The 23,185-nt window shown below is 32.0% G+C and overlaps 1 protein-coding gene across 1 annotated transcript in view; it reads right to left on the minus strand.

Moving 5' to 3' along the window:
* The window catches only part of RAB8B (RAB8B, member RAS oncogene family), an 83,881-nt gene that overhangs the window by 15,069 nt on the left and 45,627 nt on the right, over nucleotides 1–23,185 (minus strand). Inside the window, exons 2-6 of the mRNA XM_051980905.1 lie at nucleotides 9,058–9,118; nucleotides 6,564–6,624; nucleotides 3,470–3,547; nucleotides 1,330–1,419; nucleotides 58–123 (exon numbers count right to left, since the gene is read on the minus strand). Coding sequence (XP_051836865.1) covers nucleotides 58–123; nucleotides 1,330–1,419; nucleotides 3,470–3,547; nucleotides 6,564–6,624; nucleotides 9,058–9,118 — 356 coding nt within the window. The remainder of the gene's footprint in view (nucleotides 1–57; nucleotides 124–1,329; nucleotides 1,420–3,469; nucleotides 3,548–6,563; nucleotides 6,625–9,057; nucleotides 9,119–23,185) is intronic.

Raw genomic sequence — 23,185 nt, forward strand, 5'->3', positions numbered from 1 at the left:
TTGTTCTGTCACGTGCTTCTAAGTACTAAAAAAATTAATTAACCAAGAATCTCTTACCTCTTCTACATTTATACTGGATTTTGCGCTTGTCTCAAGGAATTTAATTCCATAATCGATTGCTAACTGTAAAACAAATTGAAAATATTTTTATTTTATAAAAAGCTATTTACATACTCAAAGCAGGTGTGTGTGTGTGTGTATTGCAACCTGATATAAGTTTCTATTTTCTCCTAGTCCTTCTCCACAGTGGATCAGACAAAGGATGTTCCTAAGATTTACATTTAAAGAACAAGAAATAAGCCATCTAACTTAGAAGTCTAGAGTTATGCTAACTTCTTATTCAGACTATATTATAATCATAAACATAATAATTTGACTTAGGTATAAAAGGTAGGTAATAAAGTTATAACTTTTAGTTTGAGAATACCTATGCTATCCTCTGTTTAGCTATAAATTAGAAACTCTTGCCATTAACTTGGAGTATGCATAAGTTAGCTCATTTGTCTAAGGACCTAAACTGGCCCTTTTGGTACAGTTTTTGAAGAGACATTATAATAGATTAATTGATGTAACAGAATCCTGCAGTATAAAAACAAGTTTAAGTACCTAAAGATGCATGCCTTAAATCTTTTCTAGATTAATGAAATATTTACATGAACTATATCTTATATATGCCTTTTAAGTCAAGCATAAAACTAAATTATTAGAGTTAAAAATTATACCCTACTAATATTTGAAACCAACTTAAAAGATATGTAAAAAAAATGCTATTCTTTAAAAATGAATTCCCAAGTACTTAAGTTAAGCAAACATGAAATTATGAAAATTCTAACAAACAGCATGAAAAGTTACTAAACTTTTGAGTCATAGCTTGAAGAAAAGGTTGACTTTATGTAGTGATATGTGACTACTGCGCAGTTAAAACTTTCTTATAAAAATTATGTATAGAGAGTTAGCTGTTATTAAAACTTTACTGATACTGATTACCCCACCCTATCTCTTCCTCAAAGTTTCGGGGTATGTTTACATAACAAACTTAGAGACAAGACTTTTAATGCTGTAAAAAGTTTAAAAAGCCTTTCTTTTTCATAGACAATAATGTAACACATTTTTCAGGAATGATTTATTCTCAGTAGCCTTAGATGCTTACCACTAATTTATATCTTTTTGATTTGTAATATTTCTTAGGTGAATATCCTTTAAAGAACTATAAAACAGATAAATATTCAAGATTATGACTGAAAACTGATTTTTTTTTTAAATACTACAGATGATGATTGCTTATTTCAGAGAAAATTTCAATTATTTTGATAATCAATCAAAATTTACCTTCTCTCCTCTTTCTTTTGATACTTGTCGTTTGTCATTCATATCACTTTTGTTGCCCAGGATCATTCTTTCAACATCTGAAGAGGCATGCTACAGAGGAAAATGAAAACCTCGTAAAGATATATTTAGGAAAGTAACAATTATTTAACAAATTCTACATTTTGTCAGAAATATGTACACATTTTATAACAAATAAAACTAAATATTTATTTGATGTAAAGCCTAATACTTAAAAAGAAAAAAGTAAACGAGATAGAGAAAGCCACAAGACTTTAGAAAGCCTGACCAAAGATTTACTTTCTTTCATCCTGGGATCTGGCACGAAAAAGTTGAAATTAAACTTATCTAATAACAAAAGGTAATTTTTTGAATTATTATTATCAATAATAAAAAGTGGAACAAAATAGTAGGAAAAGATAGCTTGGATCCAGAAATATTTTAGGACTTAAATTCTTTGAAGATTGATATGAATATGGCTAAAAATTACAAAATATAGTGTCTTTTTATAAAAGTCAAAGAGAAAAAGAATCATCAAATTTTTAAAAATATCAAATGAACCCTAAAGTAAACTACAACTCCTATACTTTCAAATATAAGGATTCCTAAGAAGGGAAAAAAAAAAGTGATAAGAATAATGTAACCTAGTGAGAAGAATATTGTATTAAGAGTTAACTTGGATTCTTAAGTCTTTCCAAGTTGATTGTCTTTACAATATTATCATTATATAACTTGTTCTCTTGCCTCTTTTACTCTTTTTCAGTTCATGCAAGTGTTTCTCTGAAACCAGCTCCATTATTTCTTAAAACACAATAGTTTTGTATAATATTTATATATCATAACTTGTTCAGCCATTCTACAATTGTTAGAACTCTCCAATTTCTAAGTTTTTGCTACCACAAAAGAGTTAGAAATATTATTTGTACATTCTCAGTTTGTTTTGCTTAAGACTAAGCCCTTTCTAAATCTACCTACCTTCTAATTTCTCCTTATCTGTTCTCCCACTTCCCAACTATTTCTGTGTTAAGTAAAATGTATTTCTGTACCCAATTCTGTGCGTGTGTGTGTGTGTGTGTGTGTGTGTGTGTGTATGAACTTTGATCAGTTTAGTTGAGAGTGAAGTGCAAGTGCCAGATATTTTCCCATCTTTTTTTCTTTGTTTGTATGTTGGATTTGGGTCATGTGGCCTTGATGCAAAGCCTTCTCCTAGCTGGAATGCTTCATATATGTGTTCCTTGCCAGACTTCTCTACTTTTCTTCCTTTGCTGACTTGTGCTGGAAAAAATGACTCATTCACTCATTTTTTTTCTTGAATCTACTAATCAGAATTGAGTTGGGCACATGTTCTAGATCTGTTTGGAAGGGATTTTAGGGAGAGAGGGAAATGGTGCTGAAGGGAATGGGAAGGGAAAATCACTGTACTTCATGTTATTCCTTGGATTAGACCTTTTAAGATTGATTTCAACTCTAAAATTTCATGGAATCCTCTCTTTCAATTTTTTGTTGTAAAAATGTAAATGACTTGCATTTATACATAGTGTCCCAGAAATCTTCTTCCAGTGTTGATTTATTAAAGCTTTAACAATTAATATTAATAATTTAATAATGAAAGCTTTATTAACAGCGCAACATGGCATTAAGATTTCCTGGACATGCTGGGTAGTACCTCCTCCCCACCAGCCCAGTAAGATATGTACTACAGATAACAACCTTACCATTGAAATTCAGAGGAGTAGACCAATTTTCTTAAGGTTACCCAACCAGTAAACAACCTAATCCTCCTTTTCAGTCCAGTGTTCTTACTCTATTATACTGAGCAATTTTGTATGGAATTCCAAATAAAATCAAATCTCCATAGTTCAGTGCCATTTTTGAGAATTCAGTTTCAGTCAAGATTAAGTTTACTGTTAATGAAAAAAGCCAGATTGATTATACACTAGAAATTCTAATCTTCCAAAATTTTATAGTCATGGAAGTAGTATCTGTATCCTACCAAATCAAGCTTCACATATCTCAGCAAACTGATCTAGCTTTTATATAGACAAAAACAAGCTTCAGCCCACCAGGAAAAGTTATTTCAAAGACCATTATTCATTTTGCCCCTCCCCTGTATTCCCATTAAACAAAAATTTTTCCCAAATACCTCTTCAATGTTTCTTATCCAGTTTTTAATATTTTCAAAAGATTTTTCATTAGTGATATCATATACCAACATAATTCCCTAAGAAAGAAAAAAAATTGATTATTTTTTACATTATATAGCATTATTACTTATGAGTCTTTCCTAAAAGCACTCTATAAAGATACTATGAAAAGCTTTAATTAGTAATTATAAGGAGTCACATTAGTTTTAAGTAGAAATAACCATTTCATTTTGTCTCCTATGATACAAATCAGAATTAAGTATCACTGAAGGAATATTTTTTAAAATTCTATTTATTTTAGGTCCTAATTTTTCCCTTCTGCTTCACATTCTACTCTTTCTCCACTGAGAAACCACAATACAACCTATAACAAACCTGTATAATCAAGCAAAATAAATTCCTATATTGGCTATATAAAAAATAAAACAAAATAATCCCTTAAACACAGTTGTGAATTCTAAATCCTTCACCATTCTATCTGGAAATGGGTAAAATTTTTATTATGAGTCCTCTGGAACTGTGGTTGTTCATAATGCTAAAAACAGCTCAAAAGTCTTTGAAAAAGATGTTACAATGTTTTTACAATATTATGGTTATTGTATAAACTGTTTTCTTGGTTCTGTTCACTTCATTCTGTACCAGTTCATTTAAGTTTTTCCAGATTTCTCTGAAACCATCTCTTTAATAATTTCTTACAGCACAATTGTATTACACACATTCATATACCATAACTTGTTCAGCCATTCCCCCAAATAAGGAACATTGCTTCAATTTCCAATTCTTAATCACTAAAAATAGAACTGTCGCAAATACTTTAAATATATGGATCCTTTTCTACTAATGATATGATTGCATAAAAGTTTAACAGCTTTAGGGACACAGTTCCAAACTATTTTTCAGAAGGCTGTATTCAGAAGAACACTTGAAAAAAGTATTAGAATTAAAAGCATCCTTAATTGATAGTAAAGGATATAAACAGGCAATTTTCAGATGAAAAACTTAAAGCCATCCAAAGTCACATGAAAAAATGCTCTAAATCACTGTGATTAGAGAAATGTAAATTAAAACAACTCTAAGGTACCAGCTCACACCTCTCAGATTGGCTAAGATGACAGGAAAAGATAATGATAAATGTTGAAGGGAACGTGGAAAAACTGAAACGTTGATGAATGTTGGTAGAATAGTAAAATGAGCCAATCATTTTTGAAAGCAGTTTGGAACTATGCCCAAAGGGCTTATAAAACTGTGAACCTCTGAATCAGCAATGCCACTACTGGAGTTATATCCCAAAGAACTCATAAAGGAGGGAAAATCATAAACCCACATGTACAAAAATATTTGTAGCAGCTCTTTTTGTGATGGCAAAGAATTGGAAAATAAGTAGATGCTCATCAATTGGGGAATGGCTGAATAAATTATGGTATATAAAAGTAATGGAATATTATTATTCTATAAAAAATGATGAACAAGCTGTTTTAGAAAGGCCTAGAAAGATCTACATGAAAGATTACATAGTAACAGCAAGATTGTGGGAAGATCAACTATGACAAATATGGTTCTTCTTAGCGGTTCAGTGACCCAAGGCAATCTCAATAAAATTGGGATGGAGAACAGCATTTGTATACAGAAAGAAAACTATGGAAACAATGTAAATCAACACTTGCTATATTCACTTTTCCCCCCCTTTTCTTCTGTTTTCTTTTTCTCACGTGGTTTTTCCCTTTTGTTCTGATTTTTTCCCCAACATGATTCATAAGGAAATATGCAAAAATAAAAAATTAATGCACATGCATAAGCAAATAAATAAATAATTTTTAAATGTTAAAAGTAGCAACATAGTGGATACAGTACCAGCCCTGAAGTCAGGAGGACCTCAGTTCAAATCTGCTCTCAGACACTTAACACTTCCTAGCTGTATGATCCTGGGCAAGTCACTTAACCCCAATTGCCTCAGCAAAAAATAAATAAAAAATAGGAAGAATGAGAAATATATCTTCTACCCGGAAATAATTTATATTCTAGACTGTATACTTCAATAGAATTATACAACAAATATACTGTATTTTAAATATGTATGATTTACCTAGATTATTCTTGAAATTTTGACCAGCCGACTTTAGAAGAAATCATTTAAGTAACCTGGTTTCACTCTTTACTCAGGAGCAGAATACAAGGCAATTTCTTTTTGCTTTCTATAATCTAGACTTTCTTCTAACACATTAAGACTTCAATTTAACAAAAAATGAATCAAAAGCATGGAAACTCAAGCAATTTGTCTAAAGCTGAAGGGTTGTGATAACAATTGGATATTCCTATTTCACACCTTACCAACAAGCCATTTAAACTTTGATTTCTCTTTATAGGGATGTACCTTAAAACATTCAAGGTCTAGTTGATATTAAAGCCCAAAAGTACATTTGAACATATTTAAATTTGTATTACAATTCAAGATTTAAATGTGAGACTTCCTGATTGTAGGTCTGAAAACCAGAAATAAGCCATGGTGACCAAAATTGAACTCATACTTCAGACTGGCCTTTCTCCCAAGCTACCAGAGAAAACAATAGCTTAAAGGTAAGGGATCATAGAGGGACTATGTCAAGAAGTAACAAAAAAGGATGTGGTGGGCAAGATGTATATGGACAATATCTCCACTGGATTCCAAGCTTCATAGAGTTACAAACCTTCCAATCACTTATTTCCTCACTAGTTAAAAGGCTACCAAAGAAATCCAGCAGAAGTGAGCCACAGGAAAGGGATGATAGAGTAATTATAGAAAAAGATGAAAGGTGACTTAGTGACAGAAGCATATGAATAAAGGAGGCACAAGAAAAAGGTGAGCATAGTGGATAGTTATAAGGCCAGTGATATGTTATAAGATCTCAGAACCTGTAAGCATGTGATTATCACTAAAAGGTGACAATAGCAAAGAGAATGGAAAAAAAAAAAGCAATTTTAGTTCTAGTTTTTCTCCATTAAGAAAGATGACAACTTTAATTTAGACTCTTAACTTGAATCATATAATCTTAAAAAAGGAATAACTAATGTTTTATTTTCACCTGAATAGTCAGAAAACCTTACTTATTTACTCACCATGGCTCCTCTATAATATGCTGTTGTAATTGTTCGGAATCTTTCCTGTCCAGCTGTGTCCCTAAAATTTAAAACAATATTAAAATGTCATAATTATTGAAGAAGAACTATAAATTATGAGTGACATTATGCTGGGTAGTAAATGCAATATTTTCTTAAGGAAGTAGAAAAGGAAAGCCTAAAATTAGGAGGTAGTAGCAGTTACAGAACCTGACAGGAGATCACAAAGACATCTATAAAAACCATGGATTTCAGGCATCCATAGAGCAAGAGAAAAATAGGTGAACTCTCTTAGAAACTGGATTATAATGCCATTCCAAACTTGTGGGAGGATATAATAGTTTCAAATTTTCTGATTCCAAGAGAGGTTATTAAAATCTTTTTTAACAAAGATTTTAAAAAAGTAATTTTATTTTAATATAGATTTCTTCACAAAATAATCAAGTGAGCTGAAATAATGCAGAAACTACTCAGTAAAATGTACTATATAGGGTTTGTTGTCTAATTTTGTAAGTAATAGACTATTATTAAACTGACATCAGTCTAACATATATCCTTTAGTAATCCTTCTAAAAATCCTTCTAAAAAGTATTCCTTCTTTAAAAAAAGTCCTTCTAAAATCAAACAAAAACTCTAAACTATTTAAACTTATTTATTTTTATGTAGGTGTCATATCATAAGCACTAACTCCGTGTAATGAATAAGCTCTAAATTTATTACATTTACCAGGAAACATACATACAGTGAGAAGTCAGATTTTCTTGATGTTTGGGAAAGTCAGTGTCCTAAGATTTGCGTCTTACATCTAGAAATAACTTATTTCCTGGATTCAGAGAAACTAAGTAGCATTAAAATTAGTAGACAAGATACATGCATAAACCCAACCCAAAACAAAATGAAAACCCCAAAGCAAAACTAAATAAGGTCTATACATCTCAGGGAAAATTGGATAAATCTATTAGAAAACTGAAACATTTGTTTTGATCCATGAAAAGGAAAAGACAAATTAGAATAGTTTCTTCAGATTCATTGTCCATAAGAAATGAGAGGCTGGAGGTTTAAATGTAAAACTAGTTGCCACTAGAAGCCATAAATGAACAAAATCACAACATTTTGCTCATTCTAAGAATATCAGCAGAGAGCAATCTTGGAAATGTAATCCAACTCTCTAATTTGTGATTATCTTCTCATCAACAAGTTCTTAAAGATTATTGCACTCATGTTTCCTTGTTCCCAAACCCAAAATTATAAGTATGTGGGATCAAGAATCTTCTCTTTTAAAACATATAGGAAATAGCATTCGGATAGAGCATAAAGGTAAGAGAACTCATCATGTTAAAATCAAGAATTAAATGTTTAAAGGTTCAAAGAATGATGAATGATGTGCTTAATACTTTTTATGGCTGAGTAAGAATGTACCAAGAACACTGGGTATTAAAGGAAAAACCTGTGTTGTTAATGCTATGTTCCAATGAAGACAGCATGATCTGATGGAAAAAACCTTGGTTTGAAAGTCAGGAAACCTGACTGTCACTAGCTTGTATATGACCTTAAGCAATATATTCTTCTGGAATCAATTTTCTTTATGTACAAATTAAACTAGCTGTCTCTAAGTTCTCGTTCAGCTCTAATATTTGTGATTCAATGAAAATAGGGACAATTGGTTTCTGCCCTCAAGAGAAAACCATTTAATTTGTTAATTTATAAGAACTATCTTGGTTAATTGTTTGGATGAATCCATGGCTGTCAGTGCAACAGTGTAGACTGCAATCCAGCTGTGCTTTCTCATCCTTCAAGATTCTCAGCCATATTTTCTTACAAATACTCCACAAAAGGTCCATCTAAAATATTAGGATTCTTTCTCTAGATTTATTTACATTGCATGGATACCAATATAGCACTTAGATTATCCCTCTATTGGCTTTCTTTTTGTTACATTACTGGTCCATTTCCCTAAATATTTTACTTTTTTTTTTTACTCAGTCTACTTTTGTAAAATCTTTTTCATTACTAATTTTACACAGACCTAACCATGCATCTTTACACAGACCCAACCATGCATCTTTACATTTGCCTTTTGGATCTGAAACTTTAATTCTTTCAAGAAAGTATTATTCCATGTTTTAAAGTCTTATAGAACTATTAAGTCACCAATAGAATGTTGGTGTTCCAAGGAGAAGTCTGGGGTCATTAAAAATGAAGAGTGATATTTCCATCATAAAATTATCTAGTTTCATTGCTGCAGTTTATTACCACTTGCTATGTGGGTGGGATGTGTAGATATCCCTAAAGGTTAAAAAAAAAAAAAAAAGAAGAAGAAGAAGAAAAAAAGAAATCTTTTCCATATTTGAAAGCCTTTGTTTTAATTGAACTCACAATACAGAGTTCAGTACTTTCTTAGTTTTCTCTAATACTGACAAAATTAAGATGCTTTTGACATTATTACATTGTTCATAATCTTAATGAAAGGAGGGTGCATTTGTATTTGACTCACCATATTTGCAGTTTGATTTTCTTTCCATCGAGCTCTATTGTTCTTATTTTAAAGTCAATTCCTGTTAAAAAAAAATATGTATACATATATTTATATATATGTATGTGTATGTGTGTGTGTATGTATATATTTGTGGTTAAGTTTCAAGAGAAAACAAAGATTTCAACTGAATTAGTATTCTCCAACGCACTAGAAAATGTGCACACAAAGAGGGTGTGAATGGTATGTTTTCTTTGAAAGATATAACTCATCTAAAGAAAGGAATGTCAAACACTTTGTTGCAAAGAATTCCAGCACATATAAAATTTGGTATATTAGAAACTTTAGTATATCTAGATAAATGCAATACATATAAAAAATCCCATAATTTGAGATTACATAACATATTCTGTTTCTAAAATAGATGCTAATGTGAGCTTAAATTCTTAATTTTTTTCCTCATAAAAAGAGTAGAACTCCGAAAGAAGTTCCCTTTCTCTTCTCCAATCTGACAACTTAAGCTCTATAACTAGATCATAAGTTCCCTAAAGGCAAAAGCCATGTCTTTAAAAAAAAATTTTGTTTCTTTCATCCCCTAGCACTAATGTACTGCACATAACTTAAAAAAAAAAAAAAAATGAATGAATGAATGGATAAGTCCAGAAAGCTATTTAAAAAATTCAAGTCCATATTGAAATAGAGCTAGCACATATTGTACCAACCAATTTCTACAGTACCACCACAAATAGCCTTCATGCTAGAATCTTAACTACCTAGACTAATTTACCTGCATTAGGCCCAAAGACAATAAGACAATGTGGGAAAGCTATCAAGGACTCAAGCATCTTAATCTCCCTATTTTGACTACTAATGCTTAACATTTTATTTCAGTAATAAATGCAAATACTTTACAGTGTCAGCTTATTTTCTTAAAGTACTGTTTATTTATTATAAGTAAATTAAGCTTTAAGGCACCAGTTAATAAATGATTGAGTAGTGATTTATTAAATCCTTGCCATTTTGCTATGCAATGTTATTGTGATAATTGTACACTGCTATATCATACTCTTTAAACTGGTTCTAGAGGCGATTTCACTTTTATATTTGGCCTCCCCATAAGACTATATTAATAATTTGAAAAAATGAAAGAATGGGAACTCTGATCAATATAGTAACCAATCACAATTCCAGAGGACTCACAATAATGCATGCTATTCACCTCCTGACTCAGAAAAGAAACAGCAGCTTATTTTTTTCTTATTCTTTTTCAGTGTGGTAATATGGGAATTTATTTTGTATGACTGTGTGTGTATGTGAGAGAGAGATAGGTTTTGTTTTCCTTGCCTTCTTAATTGGTGAGGGGAGGAAGGAAATTTAAGGAGGAGAGAATTCAGAACAGAAAATAAATTGAACTTAAAGAAAAAAACCAAAATTGAGATTAAAAATATTAAAAGCTCAAAAAGAAAGAATTATAAGGAGAATATCTTAGAACTGAAAGTGGCAAATCATTTAAATAGCAGCCTCCAACAAAAATAGAATGTATCAAATAGAAATAAATGATTCCATTAGAAAGCAAGAGATATTGAAACAAAGTCAAATAACTGATAAATGGAAGAATATGTAAAATACATTAAAAAAAAAAGTGACTGGGGAGAAAAAAAGCTCCAAATGAAACTAAAAATCAACAGACTCCCTGAAAACTACAAATCAATAAATATTTATTAAGTGTTGTTTGTGAGGTTGTTCTAGTATCTTTGCCAAGAAAACCCCATAGACAAGCATGGTCCACAAGGTCCTGAAAATTCAGAAATGACAGAATAACAACAATGAGGTTGATAAGTGGCACATTGGATATAGTTCTGCACTTGGAATAAGGAAGATCTGTGTTCAAATCTGACCTCAGATATTTACTAGGTGTAGGATCTATAGGCAAGTCACTTAACCTTTGACTGTCTCAGTTTCCTTATCTATAAAAATAGGGATAATAATAGCATCTACTATACAGGGTGAGAATCAACTCTGATATTTGTAAAATACTTAGCACAGTATAGGTGCTTAATAACTCTACCCTTTTCCTCTATATGCCAGACACAGTTAAACAAGACTTATGCTCTTCAGGAACTCAGTTTAATGGAGGAAACAGCATGGAAAGACCTTGTGGAAACAAGATACATGCAAAATAAACTGGAGATAATATGAGAAAAGGCTCTATCATTTAGGGGATAAGAAAAGGCTTTTTATAAAGGCTTTTTATAGAAAATAGGATTTAGTTGGGACTTGAGGGAAGCCAGAGAGACAGAGAAAGAAGAGGAAAGTATTACAGGTATGGAGGACAGTCCGTGAAAATGCAAGGAGTTTTGCAAGTCAGTGTCACTGATTCTTGGAGTACTAGAAAATAAAACTGGAAAGAAGGAAGAGATGAGAATGCGAAGGGCTTTAAAAGCAATCCTGAAAGTAATAGATAGCCTTTAGAGTTTATTAAAGAGGAATTAGGAGTGAGGACATAGTCAGATTGTCCTTTAGGAAGATTAGTTTGACAGATGAGGATGATGGCAGTGTGAAACTGTTCCCTTTTGATCTGTAAAATGAACACTCTAAAATTGTGTACCCTTTTATCTGAAGAGAAGGGATCTTCTTAGCCTCTCCTGGGAAGTATATCTCTCCAGACAAGTTAAGTGGCATCATCCAACTGGGCCATTTCTAAGGCAAATCACCTCCACTGATAGCCAATCTTTATTCAAATTCAGGCTGAAAAAGCCTTTAAAGCAATTTCATTTGGAAGATCCTGGTCTGATCAGCTCAAACTGCCCCCCCCCCCCTCCCAGCCAAGATCTGCTCATATAATAGGTTTTTGTTTACTCATTTCTTTGCAGAATGTCCAAAGCAGGACTATGTTTTGTCCTTTGGTGTAGTTGCCAGGACCTTGTCTGCTAAGAAAACATTATCTTCTCAATGCCAGCCTCCATTTCCCTAATATGACTTTGCCACTATGAAGTCAGTCTTCTAGCAAAGCTGACTTCTCATCCAATAATAAACTTCCATTTTGCCACCTAAAACTCTTCAGGTTCGTGAATTCTTTCAGGAAGAACCCGGCCTCTGACGAAAAGGGGATTTCCAAAATTCTCTGACTGCACTAGAACCCCATCAAGAGGAAGATGGATTGGAAGAGGAAAAGAGGCAGGGAGATTAACCAGCAAGTAAGGAGTTGAAGGTGTTGTCAAAGTTGCAAGCCTAAGTGACTGGGAAGATTGTGGTATCCCTGAAAATAATAGAAAAATTAGGAAGAGGGGAGGGCTTTGTAGAAAAAGATAAATTTCAGACATATTGAGTTTAATATATCTCCAGACATCCAGTTGGAGATATCTGCTAGAAAGTAGATGAAAAACTTAAAGTCAGGAGAGAGATGAGAGCTGAACAAACAAATCTGAGAATCATCTGCATAAAGATAATTGAGATAGCAGAAAAGAATACATCATTAAGGAAAAATCCTATGGAGGGATAAAAGGGTTCATAAAGAATCAGCAAAGGAGACTAAGATATGACAGATAGTAGAACCAGGAGAGAACTATATCATGAAAACCTAGACAAAATTCAGTTTAAAAAAAAAAAAAAGGCTGGAACAATGTCAAAAATAATAAGAATTGAGAAAAGAACATTAGATATGAAGAGGGGACCCAGAAATCCTAAAAATCCTTGAAAGGAGAAAATCTCCTTCAACTCTCCCTCAATGAGGGACTCTGCCCTGAGGAACAAACAGTTTCATCCCTGTTATCTAGGTGAGATCAGCTCAGTTCTGAAAGTCACTGAATTCAATTCAAATTCCAGCTCAAGATGAAATCCAGCTATGAGCCAACTTGGCATTCCACCCACAAGTTCCCTTTAGCTAAAGCTCCCATTATAAAAGAGCCAAACTAAAACCCTGTCTTTGCAGAGGTTCCAAACATGCCATGCTATACCATGCTATACCATGCTTGGGATGCCAAGGGCTTCTGTCCACTGGAATATTCTTTCCAGTACCATCCTCTCTTTATCCTCACCTATTTCCTAACTAGACTTTATGCCTCTCTGTCAGGATTTCTAATCTTACTTCCAATCCCCATAATAAACCTCTTATCAATCTAGGTTTTCTGGTCTATAATTCTTTTACCACAGAACATCCATACCACCAGAAGGGAGTCCCCAAAACTCCTTACCCTTGTGCCAAATCCCAAGGGATTGCAGAAGAGCCAAACCTCTCCATTTAGTTCCCTGAATCCCGAACCTGCCACTAGACCTTATCATTTAACTCCCTGTTCACCAGAAACATCTTGGTTCCCTAAATCTAAACCTTATCAGATGCAGTAATTAAGAGGTAGATCTGAGTTCATCTGTATGTTTTATTGAAAATTGAATGCAAGTGAGCTAATGAGAAACCAAACAAGATAAGAAAGGACAGAATTTGGAGTCACCCATGAATAGCTGGTAAAACATGAATGTGCCCAGGTATTCAGCAAAGTAGATTAGTTACTGGCAGAGCAAGAACTAAATCCCAGGACAAAGAGGGCTCCTGACTCAGCTTCCTTTTTATGTGTAATGCCGGAGAAACTGAGCAAGATAAAGATTAGAGAACAATTTAATAATTCACTTAATGCAGAGATTTACTGGGACCAAATGGATCCATGTTTGATCCCAGGGCTGAATGACACTATTGTCTCAAAGAATCCAGCAGTGAATGACAGATACAAGATTCTTTTATAGGGTAACAAGAACAATGACATAATGGGTGAGGTGCCTGGATGGGAATGGCCTAATACGAGGAGGCACCTAGGATGACATAATAGGAGGTCCTGGAGAGGCTCCTGATAGTCTAATGATGTCTAAAATGGATAAAGATCTTTATCCCATCAAACATTAAGAGGGAATAAGTATAGCCTAAAGTCCAAGATATAAGATCTTTAATCCTATCAAACATTCAGAGGAAAAGGTTATAACCTGAGGCAGAGTAACTGAATAGGACAATTAGGGAAACTGGGTCAATCATTAAAAGGGAACTGTGGCACAACAGTATGATGTTGGGCAAGTCACTTAGCTTCTCAGAGTCTTAATCTCCTCATCTATAAATTAAGGGAAATGAATTAGATCAGTAGTATAAAACTCAAATAGAAATGGATCCTGGCAGCTATATACCCACTTAGAATGTCACAAATTACCATTATCTCTATTGTACTATATTTGAATTCATTTGGTTAAATATTTCCCAATTACATTTAAATTTGATCCTGGCCACACAGATTTTTGGTCTGCTTCACCACTGGACTAGATTATCTCTGAGGTGCTTTCAAGTTCTAAGTTTATGCGTGAATGCATTAAATATTCTTCATAAACCAAAAACTATTAGTTTTAGGGTAATGCTACATCAAAATGTAAGTAAATATAATTTTGTCTATTTAGATTTCAGAGTGAATGAGACCAGCTGAAGTTTTCTCAAAAAGTCTATGAGATAAAGTAAGTCGAACTTTACGCCTAAGTTATATGATCCCTCTTCCCAGAAGTCTGTGGAGCTGGAAAATCTGGTTTTAGACCCAAATAACAGGAAGTCACATGATTTTAAGGCCTAGAGTTCTCTAAAAGTCAGACTCTATGTCAGCTACAGGAAGTGATGACATTGGTGATCATTGGTCAATAATGGTTACTTCCTTTTAGTCTATCCAATGAAAAAACTTGGGTCTTTTGCTATTTAACCAGCTTTATTGTTTCTAGCTCGTTGGGTCCAGCACATGTTGGAAACTGAGATGCCTTCCAGCATGTGCTTAAGCCTTTCCTCTGCAGAGACTAAATAAATGCTTTCTCTTTGTAACTGAAAATGTCTCTAATGATTAGTTAATTTGGGGAAGAGGGTCTAGCCCCCGTCTCAGACAAGTGTCCCCCCAAAACAAAAAAAAAAAAGTTTACACCATTCAGCATATACTTTGAAGGGCTAAAATATTACACTTCCTTACTAAAGATTTTTATTAAAGTTGGTGAAATTTCACAGCAGCCTTTGTTAATCTTTAGCTTATAGATCTCAAATTTTAATAATTTTGTCAATTTATTTTATTTTATCCTTATAAAGGAATTTTAAAATATTTTAAATATCTCAATTTTTTATTTGAAGCAAATGTAAAGTGAAATGTATGAAATGAATTAGACTGAAATTTTAATTTGTCTCAAGAAAAAGCATTTTAATCTTTTGCATAGAAAAAATAAGATTTCAAAATTTTATTTGTACTTAATTATTAATGCAACCATTCTTTGTAAAAAATATAGTCTATTAATTCACAACAGTCTATTTTCACAATGTATCTATTTGTCCTGTTTTTTAATTCACTCTATTTTTTTGAGGGAAATCACTTGGGATTCCCAGGTTTCTAGTAAAATTCTCCCCAAAATAAAATCAGCCTAATTTTTAGAATATATTTTAGTATTAACTTAGAATAAACATGAATGACCAATCATTTCCAACTGAGTCTAACCTGACCAAAATAAAGATTTTTTTATAAATAAACTAACAATTATCTAGCAAACATTTTGAACTTGAAAAAAAATACTGAATACCAACCACATAATCAGAAAACTAAATAAAATAAAATGAAATAGAAAATTTAAGATATGTCTATTCATTTTAATAGAGGCTTTCTATTTAATACAAAAATTAAATGTGATACTAAACATTGAGGATGGGCCAGCTACAACAGCAAATTGAAAGCAAGAGGCAAAAATTAATATATGAATTATAAATATGAAAGATTTCCTTATTTTTGTTTTGAACAATAACAATATAAAAGCTAAAGGCTAAAACATTGAAGTTAGTAATATAGCTAGGCATACTTACATTAAAAGGTAAATTATCTACTTAACTCTCAAATTTTCTATTAGGAGATATATTACATGACAACTAAAAATAAAAACATAAACATATACCCAGTTGTAGATAAAGGATCTTTTAAAATACTAAAAGTATCAATATCAAAGGGAAAAAATGTGACTAGAAAATAAAATGCAATCATATTGTGAAAAATTCTGATAAGAATGCTGAAAAATCTAAAAAAGGTTGATTTTTTAAAAACTTGTACATCCGGTCAATAAAATGTATTTGGCATTCTTATTATCATTTGAGAATGACAAAATTGATGCACGACAAGTCTCTCACAAATTTCATACATTCAAAATCAGATGAAGTGGTAATATGTGTAAATGCCCCTGTCAAAATATTAGCTTTATTTTACCTTTAATTTTACCTAAAATTTCTGGAAAAGTACTTTAATTTTGTCAGATTCCCAGATTCTGATTTAAAACTTTTTTTTTAATAGAAAAAAGGCTTTAAATATTCCTAAGACTTCTATTTCTTTACAACATGTAACAAAGAAAGTCCAAAACAAGACTACTGAAGTTCAGCTATTTTTTTCAATTCATAAATGTTTATTAGACAATTTACCTTAAAAACTAGAAAACTACTTGAGTCTATTAATCTTCTAAACAGAGGATTTCCTTGTTTATACATTCTGCATAAGGACTAGATACAACTTTCATCTAAGCTGAGAATCTCCAGAACTAATAAATGAAGTAAAATCTGTCTTTATGATCCATTGCCATAAGAAAATCCAACTAGTTAAGTCACAGAAATTATCATTGGAAAAAATAACACATCAATGACATTTTCTCCAAAATATACTGAAACTGATTCTTTGGATCCAAGCATTGAATGTGTTTCACATTTTCCATTAATTCTGAAACAAGTAAAAAAAATTTTTAATTGAAAAAATATTCCATATAAAGAATAACAAAGCTAAACAGAACTATTGATTTAGATTTTACCAAAAAGGAAAATAATTATTACTTGTTTCACTGTTTTACAAAAAGAGTTCCTCATCTTATCCCTATAAATATTATTTTTATACCTTTCCAAAAGCTATAAAATCAAATAATTTGCTTTGCCTAGTCAGTATGATTCAGCTATTGAGAAAAGGAACATTCTTTTAAGAATGCATAAACTAATGTCTGGAGTAGGGAAAAAAAAATGAAGTCATTCTACCATCCAATCCAAAAAGAAAGCAGTGCCAGATGTGCAACTTACAATACTAAGGATCCCATAAGCCTCTTGAAACAAACCAGTATCACTGTCAGTAAACTGCTGCAGAATTAAGCAGCATTTACAATCTACCATATCTAGTATAACAGATGGGTAATTTTAACAATGTATTGCTGACTAACAAGGTTAAAATAAACAGATGGAATATAGGCAAGTAAAAGGATAAGAGAAAAATCAACATAAGTAAGTGGCATAAAAGAAAGATATTTTCCAATTAAGCAATAAAAACAACTCCCCTTTCTGTCTTTTCTTTACTTCCTCCTTCCTTTCGGTTTTCCTAATATTAACATTTGCATAACACTAATTTAATAGTGGTAAAACATTTTACATATATTAGCTCATTTTACATTCAAATTTCTACTACTATAAAAAACCCCTAATTATTCAGATAAAAATAAAATAACTCATAAAACAGAATTTCAAAATGTATAATATATATCCTAAAATACATGCATAGTTTTAATAAACTTATAAAAGCTAATTGGAAATAAACAGAATTATGTACCAAAATAATTTGAAAAATATTGTTTTCTGATTCTCAGAATGATAAAGAATTATTCAGAACAATAGGATCATAGGAACTGTACAAGTCTATTTGGCTCTGTGAAACAAACAAGATTATGTGACTGGACATATGCAAAGGAAAAATCTTTTACTTCAATCTGAAACATTATTATTAGCTATTACTGATTATACCACTGAAGTCTGGAGCAAATGGTAAAAAGCTTCAGCTATTTTCTTCCATATCCCATAGCTAATTTAAAACTATGTATTCCTATGAACACAAGTGATAACTATATGAAATATAAAAATAAATGCAGTGCCAAAATATTTTAAAGAGCTTTTATATTCCTTACTGACATCCATACAATACCAAACCAAACTACATTCTCAGGAGCCTATTTTAATAAAAAAATATCCCATAGAATCATCCAATATTGCACTGACAAACACTTTTCATCCAATTGAGAGCATTATATATAGAAGTCAATTATTTCTATAGAGGTGAGAAAAGAAAGTCTGCTTTTGTAAAAAATCAAATGGCAACAAAGCAGTTCCTTCAGAGTTTTTCTTTGCTTAAAATACTGAGGTATTGTCAGCATTTATAAGAGAAGTTATGTTTCCTGTTTCTTCCAACTATCCCTAAAGTTTCAGTTAAGAAAATCCTCACACTTACTTCCTTTTACCATATATTTCAAAATGTGCTATTTCCAAATAACTAGAAAGTAGTACTAGGATCACTGATTATGATTTAAACACTTTGAGCCTCTTGGGCAAAAAGAAAAAAAATTTAAAGACGTATAATATGTGACTTTAAAAAAAGCCTCAAAGGAGTCCTCAACTTAAAATTATTTATGAATCGTGTCTATATATAAACAAGTTTTTCCATATCCTCTGATTATGCTTTTTATTTCCTAATTCAGAATATCTGAGTAATAATTGAACTATAAAGATGCCATCCCTCATCCAAACCCAGAAAGTTGACTTTCTCTCATGCAAATACAGGCCAGAAATTTGTTAATGGTGCCCAGGGCTATCTCTAACCTCTGTCTAACAGAGCCAATGTACCTAGATGCCTAGAAGTGGAACTTGGAATACATATTTTGTTTTGTTTATAGAAATGAAGTTATACACAGTGATTAAGTATAGAATTAGTATTATTGTTACTATTATTATTATATTTCCTGTATATTATTAAATAGGCTTTTGAAGACTGGCCTAATACCCTATTGTGTAACATACTATACCTATTAGAAAATGTGTTTTGAGTGCCAAACCACTAACTTACAACAGAACTTGAGGAAGAACATAACTTTACCCTCAGGTGGAGAGCTGATCATCCACTAACCTGATAATTTATAATATTTTGTTCTTCTGAGTCCATTTGTCTTACTTCACTGTTTCAATTTATGTTAGTACTAGGCAAAGAGCCTCTGAATTTATAAAGGTAATTAAAATTCAGTTAATGAAGTGCTATGTATTCATAGCTCAACTAAAGCAGGGAAGGATTTATTAAGCTCTTAATATGTGCCAGGCAGTAATAGAGGAAGATTCATCTCATAAGTTCAAATGTGGCCTCAGATACTTTCTAGCTGTGTGAGCTGAGCAAGTCATTAAATTCTGTTTGCCTCAGTTCCTCAGATCTGTAAAATGAGCTAGAGAAAGAAATGGCAAACTAGTACAGTATCTTTTTACAAGAACACTCCCAAAGAGGATCAACAGAGTCAGAAACAATTGAAAACATACACATACACACAGCACTGGTTAAAGCATCAGTGATGTAAAAAAAAGGCCAAAACATAAGTCCTATCCTCGAGGAACTAACATGGAGAACAATGTACAAGCAAATATATACAGATTATACACAGAACAAATTGGATATAACCTTAGAGGAAAGACTTTAGTATTAAGAAAGACTGGGAAATTCTTTTTGAAAAAAGGGAAATTTTAGAAGAGACTTTAGGGAAGCCACACTAATGACGAGAGAGAGAAGTACAATTTCAGTTTAAAATGTGGAAGGAAGAGGATTGAAAATAAAGATTTCTGTAATTAATGTATTATAATCATCTGCAACTAATATTATTATTATAAGAAGAAAAAGGGTAATTTGAGTCCTCCTTACTGAACTGAATCCAGAATTTAAACAACTCAATACTATGTTGGATTTCCTATCACACCTGATAGGTCCTGAAAGATGTTGCTTTGCAGATTTTCCATTTCCTCTTCATTCTGTAAGAAAAGACCCTATTCTTAGGACTCATTATAATCATGTTGTGGGAGTTTTTGTTGTTGTTATTTTAAAAAATCGAATGCAATGGGGAAAAAATAAATCTAATTTCTTCCGTAGAGGTGAGAGGGAGTTGTCTGAGCTCATTCAAAGGGCAATATGTATCTAAAAACATATACACACATACAAGCAAGCACACATGAATGAAAAAAATATATCATGTTATAACATCATATACTTATATATACGTATTTACACAGATCTTTACTTAATAAGAATTTCCTTGAACTAACTTAGCAATACTCTAATTGCTAAGATAAACTGGAGGATAAAAACATGAAGAAAAACAATAAACCACGCATTCACATGATTACTATATTAGAAAACAAGTAATTTTAACAATGTAGTGAGAATCAAGCCTAGGGTACGATTTTCACAACGAATAGTTACAATTTTGGGGTGCTGAGGTTGGGCAGAAGACAGTCATTCTACCAGGAAGCATATCTCTCAGTGATGCAAAGTAGTTAAGAAATATGACAATGACTATGTATTTTTCACCCTGGATAGTATCTAGGTATATTCAGCAGGATGGAATTTACAGAAGGAAACATCATAATGAGCCTCAGGATACTGGAAAAAAACAATCCATAATCATCGAGTTTTACTTCTTTAGAACAGTATCTATGCTGATGAGAGGAAAGAAATATAAGTTCAAGATATCAGAAAACCATCTGAAGTAGCCCAAATTTTAATAAGTAAAAAAGCTTTTGCAATACACAGGATAGAAAACTATGTTAGTCTTTAAAATACAGAATGTTTCCCACATAGATTATACAACAGAAAAACTTTTGATTTTAGTTGCATAATAGAATTGTTTTTGTTTGTTTTTTAGAGACAGTAAAAATTGATACAAGTTGTTCAAAGAGGATAAACTAAATGAAAGTTATTCTATTTTAGTTAACAGTCCAAAGGGGACGCTTAAAGAAAATCAAGTTGACTAATGAAAAAATTTTAAAATGACATACTGTGTTTCACTGTTTTAAGTAAGTCTTGATAATGAATGACATACTGGGGAATCATTTCTAAATGATTTTCTATGATACAAAACTCCTTGAAGTAATTTTGCCGTATCAACAAGTAAGCATATAATTATCTCTCCCAACATTTAGGGTAAACAAGTAGCTTTTGTCTGTCACAAACAAAAATGGTGGCTGTGATTTTTTTCACTGTTTAGAAAGCCTGATTTAGCTCTTTGAAATTGAAATGCCATATTAAAAACCAAGCACAGGAACAAATAACAAAACATCCTCCTCCACTCCTGCCATATATGCCTTTCTAAGCTCTCAATAAATAAATTACAATCTTGGCAAATTTGAAATTACGTCTGAATCCCATATAATTAGAATATTGCATTATAAGATAGATAAAATTAATTTTCAAAAATTGAGCTAGTGAATCTAAAGTTATGAAATCCACTGGAGATAAATGAAAAATCTCACATTTAGTGAAATCAACTTCACAAAGGGGAAGGCACAGAGAAGGCATTGTTAGGAAGAAGTTTGTCTGAAAAAAGGAAGGGGAGTTTTAGTGGACTACAAGCTCAACATAAATCAGCAATGTGTTGTGGCAGCCCAAAAGACCTAATATGATTTTGGTCTGCATTAAGGAGAGGCATTAACTCATAGGAATCATAAGTTGAGAGTTACCCCTTCCTCTTGAGTCAGACCACATTGGGAATTCTGTGTTTAGGTTTGGACTACATTAGTTTAAAAAGGATATAAATTAAAGGCCATTCAGAAGAGCAATTCAATGATAAAGGTCTTGAGACCATATGTTATAAAGATATGATAAAAAAAAAAGTGGTATGTTTAACCTAGGGAAAGCAAGACAATTGTCATGTGAAAAATGTCATGGAGGCAGCATGGGGTAGTGAACAGGATACTAGATTTAAGAATATGAATGATGTGGGCTCAAACAAAACTCCTATACTTAGGAATTGTGGAACCTTGAACAAAACACTTATCCTTTTTGTGCTGCACTTTGTTCAACTGTAGAATGAAGGAGGTAGAATCAATGGCCTCTGGGATTCCCTCCAATTCTGATCCTATTTTAGTAGCATCCCTCTTAATGGATTACATGTGTTCCATTTGGCTCTAGGGGCAGAACCAGGACAGTGGGTAGAATTTGGAAAGCAGCAAAGTTAGGCTTAATGTCAAGAGCTTCCTAATAATTAAAGATATCCAAAAACTGAATAGGCTGCTTCATGATGTATTGTATCTCCTCTCATGGGAAATCTTCAAGGAGGGGCTGGATAAGTACTTATTGCAAATGTTGTAATAGGGATCTTTTAAGGTACTAGTTGATCTAGATGGTTGCTACTATATTCTTTACAAGTCTAAAATTCTGTTATATATACACATATATGTGTAATATACGTTGTCATATATACACATATATTTTGTTACATATATACAAGAGATATATATGTTATATGTATAACAAATATGTTATATATATTACATATATGTAATATGCTTTCTTTTTTGTTCAAAGAAAGAAGCTATGGCTAGATAAGAAGCACATTACAGTTTAAGATGTCTAGTATAGTTATCCATATTCTTTGACCTACTGGATAATGTGAATGAAACATCATGAAAGAGACCTGAAAAAACTAAAGTGGCAGTCATTGGTAAATTTCTCAAAAGCTATTTTAGTTTCCAAAACAAAACTAGAATTAGGAATGCAGATCACAAAGCCCTTGCTGAAAAATGGAAAAGGTCTGTTTCCTCATGAAGGGTTTCAGAATAACATGTCTAGCTCCAGGTGATCTATGATTAGATTGTTTAAAGGCTCAATCAACCAGATATTAGGGTCTACTCTAAGTCATACCTAGAGATGTAGTTTGGTTCTTAATCCATGAGGTTTCCTTAGGTCCAACAAAAAGTAAATTTAAATCTCTAGATTAGCTCTAGAGTTGATCTGGTTTCCCTGGAGGGTACTGTGGAGCAGAAATAACTTTAAAACACTGGGGCTGTTCTCAAAGTCATTTGTCCTTCTTAAGACTTGATATTCCATGATATCAGATGTATTATTTTTAGATCTTGGTAAACATAGAAGAGATAGTTGAGATTTTGTAAGACAACAGAATGAAATTCTGCTACAAATTCCAATACTCTGTTGTAAAATAGATAACAGAATTTTGAAATAAATAGAAAAATGATATTTACTGTTTGTAATTGTTTCTTATGTTAAATATATTTTCCCTTTATTTAATTTGCAAGCCTGTCACAGTATAGTCTAGTACATACATATGT

The sequence above is a fragment of the Antechinus flavipes genome, chromosome 2 (assembly GCF_016432865.1).
Source record: "Antechinus flavipes isolate AdamAnt ecotype Samford, QLD, Australia chromosome 2, AdamAnt_v2, whole genome shotgun sequence".
Lineage (NCBI taxonomy): Eukaryota > Metazoa > Chordata > Mammalia > Dasyuromorphia > Dasyuridae > Antechinus > Antechinus flavipes.